This window comes from Phycodurus eques, chromosome 22, assembly GCF_024500275.1.
Source record: "Phycodurus eques isolate BA_2022a chromosome 22, UOR_Pequ_1.1, whole genome shotgun sequence".
NCBI classification, from domain to species: Eukaryota; Metazoa; Chordata; class Actinopteri; order Syngnathiformes; family Syngnathidae; genus Phycodurus; species Phycodurus eques.
In genome coordinates this window covers 4,456,779-4,472,879 of record NC_084546.1, presented here as the reverse complement: position 1 = coordinate 4,472,879, position 16,101 = coordinate 4,456,779, and the positions used below count along the sequence as shown (strand labels likewise).

Genomic DNA, 16,101 nt, shown 5'->3' with positions numbered 1-16,101 from the left:
ATGCATGACCTGAAGCCTGCACTTCAATGCATAAGTCAAAGAGCTCAAATGATTAAATAAATACCAAGCAAGGGGTTAGAATGTAGCAAAAGTCATATTCAAAATGGGGTCGTCTCAGAGCACACGCTTGTCCTTGCACGGCCGCTTCTTCCATCCGCTGTCTTGTTTTTTACGACGGTAGATGGAGAAAGCAGAATGCTATGTGAAGGACAGGTAAACGGGGCTTTTATACATCCTGAGGTGGAAAGAATGTTAAGTGCAAGGGGAAGAGGCCGTCGCACAGGATAGATAGGGAAGAGCGAGCCCTGGGATCGTGTCATTACAGTGGGAGGAGAGGAAAATAAAGCGGCGGCGGGGTCGAGATAAGTTGACGTACGCGAAAGGAGCAGATAACGGGATAGTGGGAATGTTGGAAGCTCCATTTGTGGACATTTGTCTTGACAGTGGCTCCCCCAAAACATCATTAGGTGCGTTAGAAAATGCTCTTTCACAGCCAAGAAAAGATAGATCCCTATTTTATTCCATTTCATTTCCTCTTTTCCATCCACAGTCCCGAAGCAGTCCCGAACAATTGTATTTTCGTAAACAATCAAACCTGCTAACAGTTTCCTGCTGGTGACGACAAAGCACATGGTCACACCACTGGGATTAAAACGTTAGTTTTACATTTATATATTAGCAAAAGCAAAAATATTTATATTCTCTCCCTCCCCCGCCCTGAAAGAAAAACAAAACAGATTCCTCCTCGTGTTATCGTCCGCAGAAAACTGATCGTAAAGGGATTATTGCGAGTGTTTCCTGGCACGACGGAAGGCTCACTTATAGACTGGAGGAAACATAGAAGAAGAAGAAGTAAAAGAAGAAGAAGACAACAAAAAGATAGCAGCATGTACTGTCAAGACAAAATTCCGGACTTGAAGAACAGTGTGCACTGGTGTCACTCACTTTCACACAGTGGAAAAACGTAAATAAGTCTTTTTATGTTGTTGTTCTAAAGATGATGACGATGAATGTTTTGGTCTACTTGTCTACTGTGTCAGCTGCTGTCCTCCAGGGCGTTGACGACCTGCTCCAAAATGTCGGGGCAGCGGTCGGCGATCTGCTGCAGCACCTGATTGGCGTACTCCTGGAGCTCCGCCGCCTCCCGCTCGCACAGCGCCAACTCCGCCTCCAGCTGCGAAGCAGAAAAAAAAACAAACAAACAAAAAAAATAAACATTTTGGAACACGCCGTTTGCGAGGTTGCATTGCCATTTCGTCGTAAGCCAGGTGTCCAAATACATTTGTTCATGAAGTGGATCATGCTATAGAAAGATATAATAAAAATAAAACCTCCATCTTGTTTTTGATGAACACTTGGGTCTACTATGCTACTAAATTTGAATGTTGGTCATGATGGTGGTATTTAAAAGTTTTTTGAGTTGGTACTTGATGTAAAAAGTTTGATCATGTTTAACACACACGCACGCACGCAGACACACACCCAACGGCACATATCAGACTTTGGAGTGCAAAATCCACCGTGCGGTTCCGAATACCCCGTGGCGAGCGGAACATTTCTGTGAGAAAGCGGTGCTGTTTGCTTTGGCTGCAAGTCGGCCCACCGCGTCTAACCTGACCGCCTTAATGACCAATACATCTGTATCAATACGAGTGCTGCTCAAGGAGCCGTGCAACACAAGCTAACATTAGCCACCGTCTGTGTGTGTGTGTGTGCGTGCGCGCAAACAGTGTTTAAACATTGCCAAACTTTTCAAAGGTTAACTCTTAACTCCTTTCAGCGCTCTCATCTGTTAGCCAGCAATCTCAACGGCACATTAATGCTCATGTGGACAACATCTGGTAGTAATGGCGGCGTTAATGATTCATGAAAAATCACATGAAAAATCTTCTCAATCTATATATTGCGCTGTTTTTTGTTTGTTTGCTCCAACTACGGCGGTGCCTTGAGATATGAGTTGAGATCATTCCGTGACCACATTTGTAGCTCAAAACATTTGAATCACAAATCGTCATTTGATATTGAAACGAATTGTAATGCCGTTAATATGTTAAAGCCTCCACATAAAAACGACAAAGGTTTTTTGAACGTGTTACATAATAAGGAAAGAATCCACTCTATAATATTGTACTTTATAAAAAATAATGACAAAATCACGCAGGTTTCACAATTACTGTTCGTGACTCAGTAAGTCAATTTTTGCATAGGATAAAGAATAAATACCTGTGAGTATTGTCATATTGTCAGTCTATATGTGTTGCTTCACTGTTTGTGTTCAAATATCATTTACTTAAGAGTTAGAACTTGTGTGACCTAAATAAAACTAATAATGTCTGTTATTGCCATGTCCAATCTGCATGGACACTTCTTGCATCAGTAAACTAACAACAAGCATTTCCCAATTTTTAAAGCGCTCTCAACGGCTTTAGCCGCAATCCGCCAGAAAAACAGCCGTAAAGATAAGATGAGGCGCAGATACGGGACGGAGAAGGTGTCACCTATCTTCTCCTGCTTCACGCAACCTTGACCTAGCGAACACTTGAGATTTAGAAATTGCGAGGACGCAATGAGACGTGAAGGCGCTGAAACCGATTTTCTGATGAAGGACGTCCGTCGTGGATAATGTCTTTTTTTGTTATTGTTTTTTTTTGGGGATTCAATCCCCCAATGCACCTTGAGAAAGTCGACAGATCTCTCGGCGGTTTCAGATTGTTTGCAAAGCTACAGAAAGGCAACCACGTTCAGCCCCAGAATTTTGTGTCCCTATTATTATGAAGGTGACTGCAATGTGCTTTGGTGGCAAGTGTGTTATATTGCAAGCAAGCGTGGGTGAAAAGCACAGATAAAGAGCTAAGATATGTGTGCGAGTGTGTGTTAGGTTGTAGACGATTTTTACTACAGCCATTAAAGCTCCATTATCGTGATGGATTATCATCTGCACACACACACGCTATATATGCGCGCCGACACGCCGGTTATCAGAGTAGGAATGAAGCGAGATATGTGTGCGTGTGTGTGTACCCTGACTCATATTGCAGGCCTTGAATGTCTACATCGTGGAACAGAAACGTTATGTTCCAAAAGACACCGTGACTCAGTGCAGAGACTAAATAATAATATACTATTCAAATCGGACTGGAGCCCACTTGACACCTAATGGCTTAAAACGTTTTAAAAATTTTAATCCAGTATATTTGTCAACAACAGTGCACTTAATTCAGTTGTATTTAACTATTAACTATTTTTTATATTTATTTCTTGTTTCATGGTAGTTTTATGTGCAATACATTTGAATTTTCTCATTATTTAAGTACAGTTTTTATATTTTCCTATATTGTGTTTAAGCGCACAGTTAATATTATTAGTTACGGGTTATAGACTGGACAACTACTGAGAATATAACCCTAACTGTCTCCTCCAGGCAACTCGGACATGCGGTATCATGGAAGTAATCCGCAAACTCTGGAAAGTTGCAGCAATGCAGTGTTGTATCATGAAGGGACGGCACACGCAAACGTGCTGAAGCCCGATCACAAAAGAACTGGCGTTGAATTTAAAGCATTCTGCTCCGGCTATGTAGCTTGCCAAAGCCCAAAAGGCACATAACTGTGTGTGTGTTGTGTCCAGTTAACAAGCTACAAAGGGAATAGAAGTGGTGAAAAAGTACTCCGCGGGGGCTAAAAAAAAAAAACCTGCGCTCCTTTCAGCCATAAAGGCTGAAGACAAAAACAATTGTTTGCGTGTGTTGAGGGTGATTCAACTTAATGTGATAATTGCTGCTTAATATCATATCTCCATGGAAGGAGGCTCAAGAGAGCAGGAAATGAGATTAGGCAAATACAGTAATATTACAATGAATAATTTAAGGGAGATGTAAACAAACACGAGTTCAGTGTTTAGCCATCGTAGTAAAGCTATTGTGTCGGAGGGAAACTGCCAAATGTTCCATCCGGCATTATCAGCAGCCGTGTTTAAAAAGGTTCCACCGCCGCCGTCCTGTTTTTGTATTGCTCGTCACTCAAACGGCGTCCAATCGGTGACCGCGACGGTCGCTGCACAAAGAGCGCAGACAAAACGCCCACGTTGTCGTCTGACAGTCTGCGCTCGGGGCATCGCTTTGCCACGGGGCCGCGTTGCTGAAAAAACAAACATGGCGTCCCGCCGAGCCTGTGAAAAGTCCTACTACTATAATAAACATAATGTTAAATTAATACCTCAAAAGGAAGCATTATTATCTTTAAAATAAAGGCGGATACAGCTCTTGCACGGCTACAACAGACTTGCGGTGTTTTATTTTGGTTTGTTATATTTGACATCCTTTGAAACACCCTTTTTTTTTTTTTTTTTTTTTTTTGTCGGACGTTTAAGGACATATAAGCCAACAAGTATGGATGCAAAAGAAGCCCTTGTTGCTTTTGGACGGTGGCGTGACAATGACATGCGCACTCTGTAATTGTATGCTATTTTGCTTCATTACCACGGCTTGTCCGATTGTAAATAGGAGGAGCCACATTTTGACGTTTCTTTTTTATTTCGGGAAAGACAAAATTAGACCACAATGCACTCGGGATTCATAAAAGACAATACAACACTTCATTAATTCTTTCCAACAACAGCAAAACACGGGCAGTCAGGCAAAATGCATATTTTCACCTAGGCCAGGAGTGGAGGTCGGAGTCTCCGCTGTGCTCATTAGAGACGTCGTTCAGCCATGACGCTTATTATTATTGGCAGAAAAACAGCTCTCACTTGGAATGCATTTTTTTGGGGATGGATGTGTGTGCGCTGCCTCGCGATAATTGCATGTAAACGCTACAAACGCCAGCGGGAAGCGGCCTCGGCGACGCGATGCGTTGTTGTGATTAAAAAGGCGCCAGGTTCGTTTATAAAAAAAAAAAAAAAAAAAAAGCTGATGATTGACGCATGGCTGTGGCTATTGTTAAAATGAGTTATATTCCAGACATGGGTGGGACATTTTGTTTTTTCCCCCCTGCTCTATGCTAAACAAATGCTTGAGTCTGACAAGGATGCTTCCATAAGTCATTTTTGGGGGAGAAATCCAATAAATGTTATTAAACATCCCCTTAAAAATGACTGAAAGTGACTTTTGAAATGTCCAAATGAATGTACAAAATCCGGGGGTGGAATGTGTCGATTAAACTGTGTGTGTTTTCCTAACTGGGTGGGACAGTCTGGCACAGTTGATGAACTTACTTAAAGGACTGCGATTATTTCAATAGGTAACTTTAAATCTGTGCAAAATTACGTGTGGAGTACCCCAAGGGTCCACACTGGGGCCTCTGTTTAACATCTACATGCTTCACTTGCTTAGATCACAGAAAACAACAAACAAATTACCATAACTACAGTATGCAGACGAAAGCTCTGCATTTTAATGTCCCCACATTTAAAGAAGGTAATGACAGGCTGTCAATAGTTTTTAACAGTTAAACGCCATAAGTGTGTGCTTATGACATAAAGTCGTTGGTATGAGGATACTTTAAGTGTCATCTCAATATGGTGAAGAACGTTTTAGGAGGGGGGGGGGGTCGTGTTTCTTTGCTGCAGTTAGTCAACTGTTCGAAAATAACGGCCACCCAACATGGGGCTCGAACCCACGACCCTGAGATTAAGAGTCTCATGCTCTACTGACTGAGCTAGCCAGACTGGATGTACAATAGCAATGGTACTCAATAGTACCATTGGCTTGTGCATGGGTTGTGACGTCACAGTCACTGGCTGGAAGCAAAGAGTGCGACGAAATCAATAACGTGTGATACGTTTTGTTTGGTTGTGTACATGACAAAGTAAGTAACGACACACAAGTCTACTGTAAATGCCTTCTTTACTACAGCCATTGCACCAGAATGCGTTATTAGAGTGTTTTACGTGATGTTTATGAGTGAAAGTTAGGCGTCTTGATCGCTGAGCTAATACTGCTACCGGAAGTGGTGTGTTTTGTCTTTTACAATAAAAGACGAATACAGGAAGTGCTATGTTAAATGTGTAAATTTTGCTAACTTAATGTTCTTAAGTGTGATTATTTGATTATTGTTATTCTTTATCCTATATTTGGGTTCACTTACCAATCTGTATTTGGTTATTCTTTCCTTTTGCTCTCTATTGTATGTATGATGAAATCGCACAAATGTACAGCTGAACATACAAATCCTTCAAACTCCTGGAAAGCTGACTATAATAAGAATGTAACGCCCTTTCTCAGAATCCCACAAATCAATTTTAATTGAAAGGGCGTTTTTCCTTTTGCACCTTTAGCCAGTGGACCACAGAAGTAGTCTCCTTTTTTTGGGTACAAAAGAAAAACACCTTTGGGAATTGTCTTGCCATGAAAGTCAATCTGCGCTTTTGAGGTTCACGGCCAAGTTTATTCGTGTTATTTAAAGCTCATCTTGTGTGAAACTTACTTCTCCTACTGTGTGGCAGTGGTGAGGACACACAATTGTGCATTAATAAAGACGGTAAGGAAGCGAGTCGTGTGTTTCGATGCATACCACATGGAGTGATCATGTACTGCCCTGATATGTTTTCAGCATGGAGAGCAGCAAGAGGAGAGGCCACGAACCACCAACAAAATATATTCAAGTGAGCAGTTACCGTGACGGTGAGCTAACGATTTCTTTCCCTATCCTCATTTGTATGTGATTTTATCCCTGCCCCTCCCCGATGACAACTTTGGCAGTCAAATAAATTCTCGACCCCTCCTTGCTGCACACACCAACGAGCCGTCGTCGTACTGCCAACAATCTTTCTGAAAAAACTAAAAAAAAAAAAAAAGAAGAGTTTACTCCACGCTAAAAAGAAATGATGTGAACAGGGGATTGTTCTGAAGCCAGCCGCTTGTCGCCAGGTGACCCGCTAGAATAAATCTCTTCAATAAAGTCAAAGGCGGCGCCAAGCGCATGCCAGGGTGTGCCCTTCGCCTGCCCACCCACACACACACACACACGCACGCACGCACACACACAGATGGTATTTGCAGCAGAACTTTACAGTTCTGTAATATAGCATATTTTTGAGCGGAATGTGGTCTCTGGGTTCACTTTAAAACTACTCAAATGAGCTTGTGAATGTGAGTTGTGAATTTTACTCTCCATCGACTAAGCTCCCAGAATGAAATCAGTCGCAAGCCGGCCAGGAGACATTGATGGTGTCTAAAATGTCTAAAAATATAAATCTGTCTTATGCGGCGTCGCTAACGAACGTGCAAACGAGCACTTTATAACATTTGCAGGGGTATTTAAAGTGTCACGGAATGGAAACGGACGCAAAACCATCTTTGGGTACTTTCCGAACATGAACTCTATCTCCCACCTGCTCCTGCGTCAAGCTGTGCAGTTGCGCGCGCCAGGAGGCGGCGGAGTCGGCGCGGTGATAGGCGGGCGGCGGGGCGAAATCTTGCAGTATGACGGGGTCTCGCTCCTGACACAGCAAGGTCAGGTGACTGATGTACAGCTTCAGCTTACTGCGGTTCTGGTCCAGATCCAGGAGAGGAGAGAGAATCTGAAGAGGAGACATTTGTAGGCACAATTATTGTAAAATGTTGCTATTATTTGGATCCAAAAAGCATGGAACTGCTGTATAGCAAACTAAAAAAAAAATTTAAATAAATAAAAATGAATTTTCTTTATAAGCTACAGTATATCTCCTCTGTTGTCTGTCCATGTTGTCTTGTGTTGGTATGGTTCCCTCCTATTAGTGTAAATGTTTACAGGACAGTTATATAGTTATAGGAACTCTGTAAAAGCAAGAATACAACACCCATCCTTTAGCTTGCATTATTGTCTCCCATAAAAGGTTTAAGATACCGCAGTTGTGGTCGTGACTGGGAGGGTAAAACAACTAGGTCTGAAACAATTAATCGAAACTATCGAATCATTTGATGACACGGATGCACCTTTACACGCTTTATTGAGCAAACAGTAACAAATTAGACAAATAATAAGCAAATGCTAACTCGACCTGCTATGGCCACAGCTCACGCCCAGGCAGGCACTCACTCAACACGTAGACTGACTAACGGGTAGCCAGTTACCCGCCATCTGTTAACCTAAATATTTGTGAGCTGCATACCTAAACAGGTATTCACTATATGTATTATTGAGAACATTTAATTACCGTAAAATAGGATATGTGTTTGCATTTTGTCGATAAAAAAGGGAAAACTATTTCCGTATATCTGAATGGAAGCTGACGGGAAATCAAAGCAGCTGTCACTTCCCATTCGGCGAGCCGGCGTCTTGTTTAGCGACTGACACCACCATGAAGCCACCTTCACCCCTTTCAAGCACATGTATCACAATTTAGGTTGGTGCATAATGAAGCATGCAGAGACAGAAAATACAATTGTCAGAGTCATTAAAAAGGCTACAAACGGCACTTCAACAGCCAATTAAAGTCCATTAGGAAATGAAGGCTGCATGCAAGAGAGAGGAACCCAGGCGTGACCATTGCTGTAAGTTTGTCATATACCTGAATCTGTAGCCTTATTCGCAACAGCTGCTCTCACACTTTGTGCTTTGTTTAAAAAAAAAAAAAAAAAAAAAGACTTGACGCTTTCCAAGTCTGCAGTGGCTCAAATAATTCAAGAGAAATGGGAAACAGACAGTAAGAACTGGAGGAAATTGGGCATTATCGGGTATATGTTTTAACGCAGGTGCTCATTTTGCTTCGCTGGTGTTCAAATGTATTGCTTTTATTCAAGGCTAGAGGATATCTATCTATCTATATATATATATATATATATATATATATATATATACACACGTATACACTGTATGTGTGTTTTGCTTGTATTACACTGCCTGCTATTACAAACATTGCCAGTTTAACGAGCGCGCCGCGCTATCAAACGAGTGCATTATTGCGCTATGAAAGCATCTCGGAGGAGAAATAATTCCACGCCGCCGTGTGTGAGAGTCAGAAGTGTGTGTTCGCGTGCATGCGTGTGTGTGTTTCTGCCTTTTTTTTTTTTTTTTTTTTATTAGCCTCCCGTGCAGGCCTACCGTACACTGACCACGTAGTGAAACAACTCCAAAGAGAGACATTTTGCTCACTGACCGCCTGGATAGAAAGACCCAGGGTCACATTATTTATTTACTTTTTCAATATTTATGGTGATTTTTTTTTTCTCTCTACTGACACATAGGATACATACACAGACGTGTTTTTGACCAGATGTAGATTATATTAGCATTATAAGTCCAGTAAGGTAGAGCAAAAATGATGCATATATAGAATCCTATTGAGCATAGATGGCAGTTATTTGATTAAAGAAAACCACATGAAGTCCTACAGTGGACTATTATAATGGGGTGAAAACATTTACATGCTTTTCTTTCTTCAACGACGGATCAAATCCCACCAGAGACCATTAAAAATGCAAAAAGCCATAAAAAAACGTCCTCGACAAATATGCTTCTGAAGGGGGAACCGGCATACGGGCGTGAACACAGGCACTCAGTGTTCAGATGTAATGTGCTATGGCGAATTACCCGCCTCGCAACACCGAGAAGAGAATGCGCGTGTGCGCGCGCAGCGACTGTCGACGTAAGCCGAAAGAAGAGATGGGGCGTTGCCTCCTTCTCTCCGAATTGAGGTGCTAATTAATGTTGGATCACATGGATGGTGCACCAAATATGCACCGAAAGGAATACACCAGTACAGTATCGGTACTGGTAAAAAATAAAATACCACATTACAGTGTGGCGAGTCTGTGTCGCCTTTAAAGTGACATTTTGAAGACGGAAACGCACGTTGTCCGCATTGAACCAATTTGTAGATGCAACTGTATTGTAGATAAAGCCACACCGCTCTGTGTCAGTTTCGTTGTATTTTGATTTGTGAAAATGAAGTGAATTAACGTGAATTAATGAATCACAAAAGGCTGCAGCACGATTCATGACTGAACAAATGTCAACATTCAACTGAAGAGAAATGAGTCGACCGCTTGAGGCTGTCAATGGAGCACGTTTCACAAAAACTCGGTGACATAAAACAGCATTCGCGCACATGCGAGGCAGTGAAAAGTGATTGAATGAAATACAAATGAGGAACGCCACAATGACGACCCGACGCCGGTGTAGAAGATGCTCACCCTTCTGTACAAAACGGTGAGAGAAAGAGAAAAAAAAAAGAGGACGTATAGGAGCTGCTAGGCCCAAATGCCCTCCTCATCGTCCTGAAGCAGCGTGAGTCCAGAGAGAGCAGTGCGGGTTAGTTTAAACAGAAAGTAAGTAGTGACCAGCAGGTTGTGCCGGCTTGCAGTAAATCAATGATTCACCTGATCCGGGGAGGGCTTGTGGTTGTTGGGCAGCTCCGAGTAGGGGGACGACACCTTCGGGTGCTCGTCTTCGTAGTTGTCCGCCATCAGCTTCATCCTGTTTTGGGTCTGCACGTAGAAGATTCCCAGAAAAAAAAAGAAAAAGTTAAATACAACCGTCCTAAATTGAAATGACAGCTCTTAAAGCTATAAGAACCATATGATGTACATAATACGAGCACGCATTATCTTTTCCACTTCCTCTCTTCCTTCCTGAGTCCCTCTCATCACATTCGCTCCCCGGGCGGCCCTCCGCTGCCCCGTATCCTTTTTCAGCCCCCTTCACCTTCGCTGCTCTGTTTCCCAAGTTATAGTTGTAAATTCAGCTTTACAGTAGACCTCGGAGGAGCGAGGGAGTGGGAGAAGGGGAGCTGGACTACACGGACATACGCACATGCCGCTGCTCCGAGGAATCGGAAAGATGACAAAATATGTCAAAATATTTCTCAAATTGAACGTTGACTGTGTCATCTTCTGTCAAGATTGCGACACACACTTTCTACTGCGACATAGAAAAAAAAAACAATATACTTAACATATATGTGACGCCACAATGAATGATAAGAAGCATTGAAATGATTTTCCCCCCACCCATGTCTTTTCCACCCCCCTGTGGTTTTCCCTTATATCTTCGTCTTCTTTTTAATTAGTAGCGATGCTGACCTCAGCTCTCATGCTCATTCAAACAAAATCTAATCATCACGCCATTACTTCATTCCTACAATCTCCTGTTTCCTTTTTCCGGCTACTCTCCGCCATCCTTGACAACAGAGGGAAGCAAATGAAGCGAGGTAAGCAAAAATGCTCGAGTCATGATAATGGTGGGGGTGAACAAAAAATTATTCCACTCTGATAAGGCCCCGGGGAATCGTAGATGAGATTATTGTATCATTCCTCGCTTGATAATCTACACAATTATCGTCGTGCGAAGATGCTGATTCATGCTTGGATGTGATGGAAGAAAAAAAAAAAAAGATTGACCTCCATTTCTGCTTGTCATTGTGAGAAAATGCGTCATTGTGATTAGCGTAGTCTTCGTACAATAATAAATTGGATTACCATTTTTCCGCTTTGGTTAGCAAGAGGAGAGGTCACAAAGGATACAAACAGTCAATTCAAGGAATATAAATAAATACATTACTTTTGCTGTGACAGCCAATCATCGTCTTGTCGACATTTTCCATGCAAATAACGTGGATAATATAACAATATCGCAGCCGGGCCTTGACCACAAATGTGCAGAACAATGGTGAAGGCCACGCACAAGCTGCAAATCTCAACCACATGTATTTCTGGCGCCGTAAAATGCGGCCTAGTTTTATTATGACCACCACAATGTCTTGCTCGCACACACTAATTTCTTTATCTCTCAGAACAAGACCAGAAACCAACATCAGCCCACGATGTATTGCTTTGGAAAATGATAAAATCCTGAGTTTTATGCAATTTGAGTCTTTGATTAATCGAACAGTTCAATAGCCCTTCAGTCCATTATTTCCATTATTTGGTGCGTATTTGACTCATTTCATTAGAGTAATAGAAGCTGTTTGTGTGCTTCACTGATTTGATATTTTACTCACTCGTTGTCCTGTTTTCCAGCTGTCCGGGCACTTTATCCGCATGTGACAATTACACAAACAGGGAGCGGGAGGAGGGACGGAGGGAATAGGTGGGAACTAAAAATACGCCGCCAGCCTGCGCTCCGCCGACCGGCGCGCGCACAAACATACACAAACGGGAATACTGAGGAAGTCTCAGCTGTGATCCATCACTGAGGGACTGAAAATTATGATACCACAGAGGGAAAGACAGGCAGCGAGACGCACCAAGAGGGGGAAGAGAGAAAAAAATAAGCGCTCACACCCTTCGCCGCGCGCACACACACACACACACACAAACACACACACAAACACACACTTGTCGAAAAGACAGTTGAGTCTCTGTGTCGTCCGGGACTGACTGCGAGACCCCAACGTGTCATAAAAGACTTGAAAAGGGACACAGGAAGAGGAAAGAGTGACGCATGTTATAATGGCTTTCCTGTGACACCCCCTTGCTCCTAAAACACGTGAGGGCAAAATTCATTGTTACTGAAAGGTGATTTCAGACACCAAATTGCGGGAAATCAAAGTACGGAATAAGTTAACGAACCCTAACCGTTCCAGTAATCCACATCTCCAATTGGTTCTAAATGCTGCCTCTTGTCTCTTAACTGGAACACAGGAGATGGATAATAATTCCAAATGTGCAATTCCTCTAGTTTTCATACATACCAATACTTTTGTACAGCGTATATTGACTGATGGAGAGAAGTGTATTAGCGCAGTCGGTTCATCCTCGAGAGGCTTGTTTATTCACTACACCCCTGAAGAGCCTAATCGTGTGTGTGTGTGTGTGTGCGCGCGCGTTAGGGTTAGTAAACATCCACACTAGCGGAGTGACGAGCGTCCCGCGTGTGAGTCTACATATTCTCGGATAAATCAACAGGGTTCGGTATGAAAGTGTTGTGAGATTTGTCAGTGCGGTGCAGGCGGGACGGGTAGTTGAGTTCGCTCCTAAATTTACCCTCGGTGGTCGGAAGTGTGCGGGCACATGCTGGGCCGGCTTTCTGTTGTTTGCTTTGCCGCTCGTGTCGCTGACACCTCGCCTGCGCTCCCTCACCGAGGCTTTTTCCTATGATGTACTACATTTTTCCATTCTTAATTTGCATGTGTTTCTGTCACTCTTGCCTACTGTATTTAAAGAGCATGGAGGAATCCTACCTGCTGTTTGAGCTCATGAACCAGCCCGTCTTTTTCTCTCTTCAGAGCCGCCACTTCTTCCTGGGTTTTCTTCTTCTTGGATGAGGAGAGCTCCAGCAGGGCGATGTTGGCGTCCTTCTCGCTGATGGCAGCCAGCAGCGCCTCTTGTCTGTGCACACAAACACTCAGGTTAAGAACCCTTCTAGGGGTCATAGCGGCGGTGATTACTGCTGAAGTAAGAAGTCCATATAATAGAGTGAACTTGTTCTTGGGGGTCAGCCAAACACTGGATGTGACCAACGTTTGTTCCGAAGTTTCAAATGTGCAAAGTCAGGGATGTTTTCTGTGTCCAAACATATAACTACAACTTCTGCACTGATGCGTTCCAAAAAATAAAAAATAAAAATAAATAAATCATATATGTTCTTTTGAGTGAGACATGAGCATCAACTGTTAATGACGGTATAATTGGCTCAAAAAAATTCAAAACGTGCTGTCAACAAGTGAAGCAAACAAAGCTTCGGTTTGGTGATTGATTACAGGCTCCGTTTTGACGGTTTCCTTTTTCTTTGTGTCCCCGCAACATATAAATCATACAGATTTGCATGTATGAAGACAAAAGACTCAAAGCACAGACGTGCAATTATAGGAATCCACCCACAACTCCCTCTCGCTGCAAAGTCATGCATCTATTTCTTCCATTTTTATTCCTTCTTCAATTTGGAACACGTGCCCGTGCGTGCATCGCTGCGGCACCGATGGAATGCGGCGATGAGAGCGTCTAAATGAAGACAGATTACACATTTCGCCTGGGTGAAGGCCCACGGATTCTTCGGTCAACCTCGCTGACCACACTGTCAAGTGTCCCATCATGCATCTGTGCTGCGGCGCTCATTAGCCAGACAGGCGCTGGATGGATCAATTCCCCCTGATGATTGCTTTGCTATCCGTTTTTGAAATTATGAACTGTATGCATGGGGACAGCTTTAAATTTGTGTACGGTAAAACTCCAAAGCCCTACTGCGAATAGTGCAATTGTTTCCCTAAAAATTTTCATAATTTCCTATATTTATTGTTTAAACATGAACAAATACCACAAACCATAATTCCTAAACACTTCAATATCATCAGAGATTTAACTTTTCACTTTTTTTTTCTTGTTAATCGAATGATTTGTGTATTTGTAAAACGCTTGTAAATAGGCTGGGGTTCACTGCAGATAAGTTAAAATCATCATTTCACCAGCGTTGATGGGAGATGAGCTTTATTAAACCGAAAAGGACATCTCATTTTATTCTAAATCTGAGTGACCTGCCTGCACACAGCGCTAATAAACCACAGTGGTCACAATTACATTTATTCCAGATGTCCTCATGGTGGGCCTCTCTCGCTATCTCTGTATAACGCACACACACTTTTTTTTCATCTCTTTCACCTTCACCGATCCTCCATCACTCGCTCTATCGCTCGCCCTCTCCGCTTGTAAAGGAGACAAGAGGCATTCTTTCCGTCGTTTGGCGCTCGTGCGCCATGATGTCATAGCGGCGGCGACAAGGCAGATAGTAAGCAGACGCGCACAAGCGCACCAGGCACCTGACCTCCGCCCCCACGCGCGCACACACGGGCTCTTCTCCTTCCTAAAACCACTTAACGCCCCTCGCTGTATCAGGGACGGCTAATGGCGACTTCGATCCCGGACGTTCGTGGACACGCGAGGGCGGCTTCCAGCGTGCGCCCGTCGCTTTATTTATCTCCTCCAACGCTGGCACAACACCGCGACAGTGAGTGTGTGTACGAGTGTGTAATCAAGTTAGAGTTCAATGTCTGCAGTTATGATAGGATGCTTCCCTGTGGGTTACTTTACATTTCTGTGAGAATGTGTGCGAGTCCACGCAGCGTGACATTGGCCAGTCTCGGTGTAAGACAAACACGAGGCTCTGTTAAAAATAATCCCCTCGCTCTCTGGTACTATATATCTCGGTGCTATAAAGCAGCACTCCATTGTTTTCTATGACATGCTTGCTCTGGCTGCACCACTTGTAAGACGCCACGGTTTACACTGTAAAAAGCCCCTGAAGGAATTGTTGTGTTACAAGCTCATTTTTGTAAACGGAGGTTTATATCCATATGGCCATGTGGAGATACCGTATAAACACCAATGTGGAATGTGAATATCCGTTTCAAACTATGTATATACGAGTGATCACCGACCAATGTGCTGCAAGAGATCCTCAGGTGTACCGCGGGAAATGATCCGTGCTGTAAAGTGAAAACAAATGCGTCTTCTAAATTTGACACACCGCAGAGAAGAATGTTGTTAACAACCATGCCATGTTTGAATGATTCTCAGTTTTTTTATTTTTATTTTTTTTTTAATTCTGCATAAATAGTATTGAAAATAGTATTGAAAAAAAAAAAAATATATATATATATATGTTTTTTTGTTTTTAATGAGGCTCTCGTATTAAAATGCATACCTAATGTTTTAGTGAGTATTTTTAGATTGATCCTACTCCCTGGAAGCACCGTTGTCTGGCTAGCCATCCTGTTTTTCTTGAAAACGAGCTTTATTGAGACTTCTACTTAACTGTAACTGATCAGCCCAGCAGGACACGAAACAACAACATTGAATCCTCAGGAGACTTTGACTTTTGGGGTTTGAAAAGTCCCTCACTTCAATAAAATAACCTTGACGGAATGCACGGGGATGCGTCGGCGAGGAACCCCGTGCCGGGTAACAGATCGCAGCTGTGCGCGCTGAGGGGTGCGACCACCTGAACGTGAGCTGAGGCCAGAGCGGCGGCGGCGGCAGCTGGCGGAAAAATGAAAGCAGGGGCCAGGAGGAGCGCCAGCGACTATGACGTGAAGCCTGATGAGTTTGCGAGAGCACGAGCGAGGGCACAGGTGACGCGCATGACCAGTGAGGTGTGCGCTTTTCGTACCGCAGCTAATAAAACACAACTTTCGAAGTAAAGCAAGCGCACGGCGCTGTCAGCGACAGAGGAGAAATGTGGAAGATGG

At 43.1% G+C, this 16,101-nt stretch overlaps 1 protein-coding gene across 1 annotated transcript in view; it reads right to left on the bottom strand.

Annotated features, from left to right (window-relative positions):
* Positions 1-499: 499 nt before the first annotated feature.
* The window catches only part of LOC133396948 (ELKS/Rab6-interacting/CAST family member 1-like), a 58,204-nt gene continuing 42,602 nt past the window's right edge, over positions 500-16,101 (bottom strand). Inside the window, 4 exon segments of the mRNA XM_061667256.1 lie at positions 500-1,174; positions 7,333-7,521; positions 10,301-10,408; positions 13,102-13,249. Of these exon segments, the coding sequence (XP_061523240.1) occupies positions 1,037-1,174; positions 7,333-7,521; positions 10,301-10,408; positions 13,102-13,249 (583 nt within the window). The 3' untranslated portion in view covers positions 500-1,036.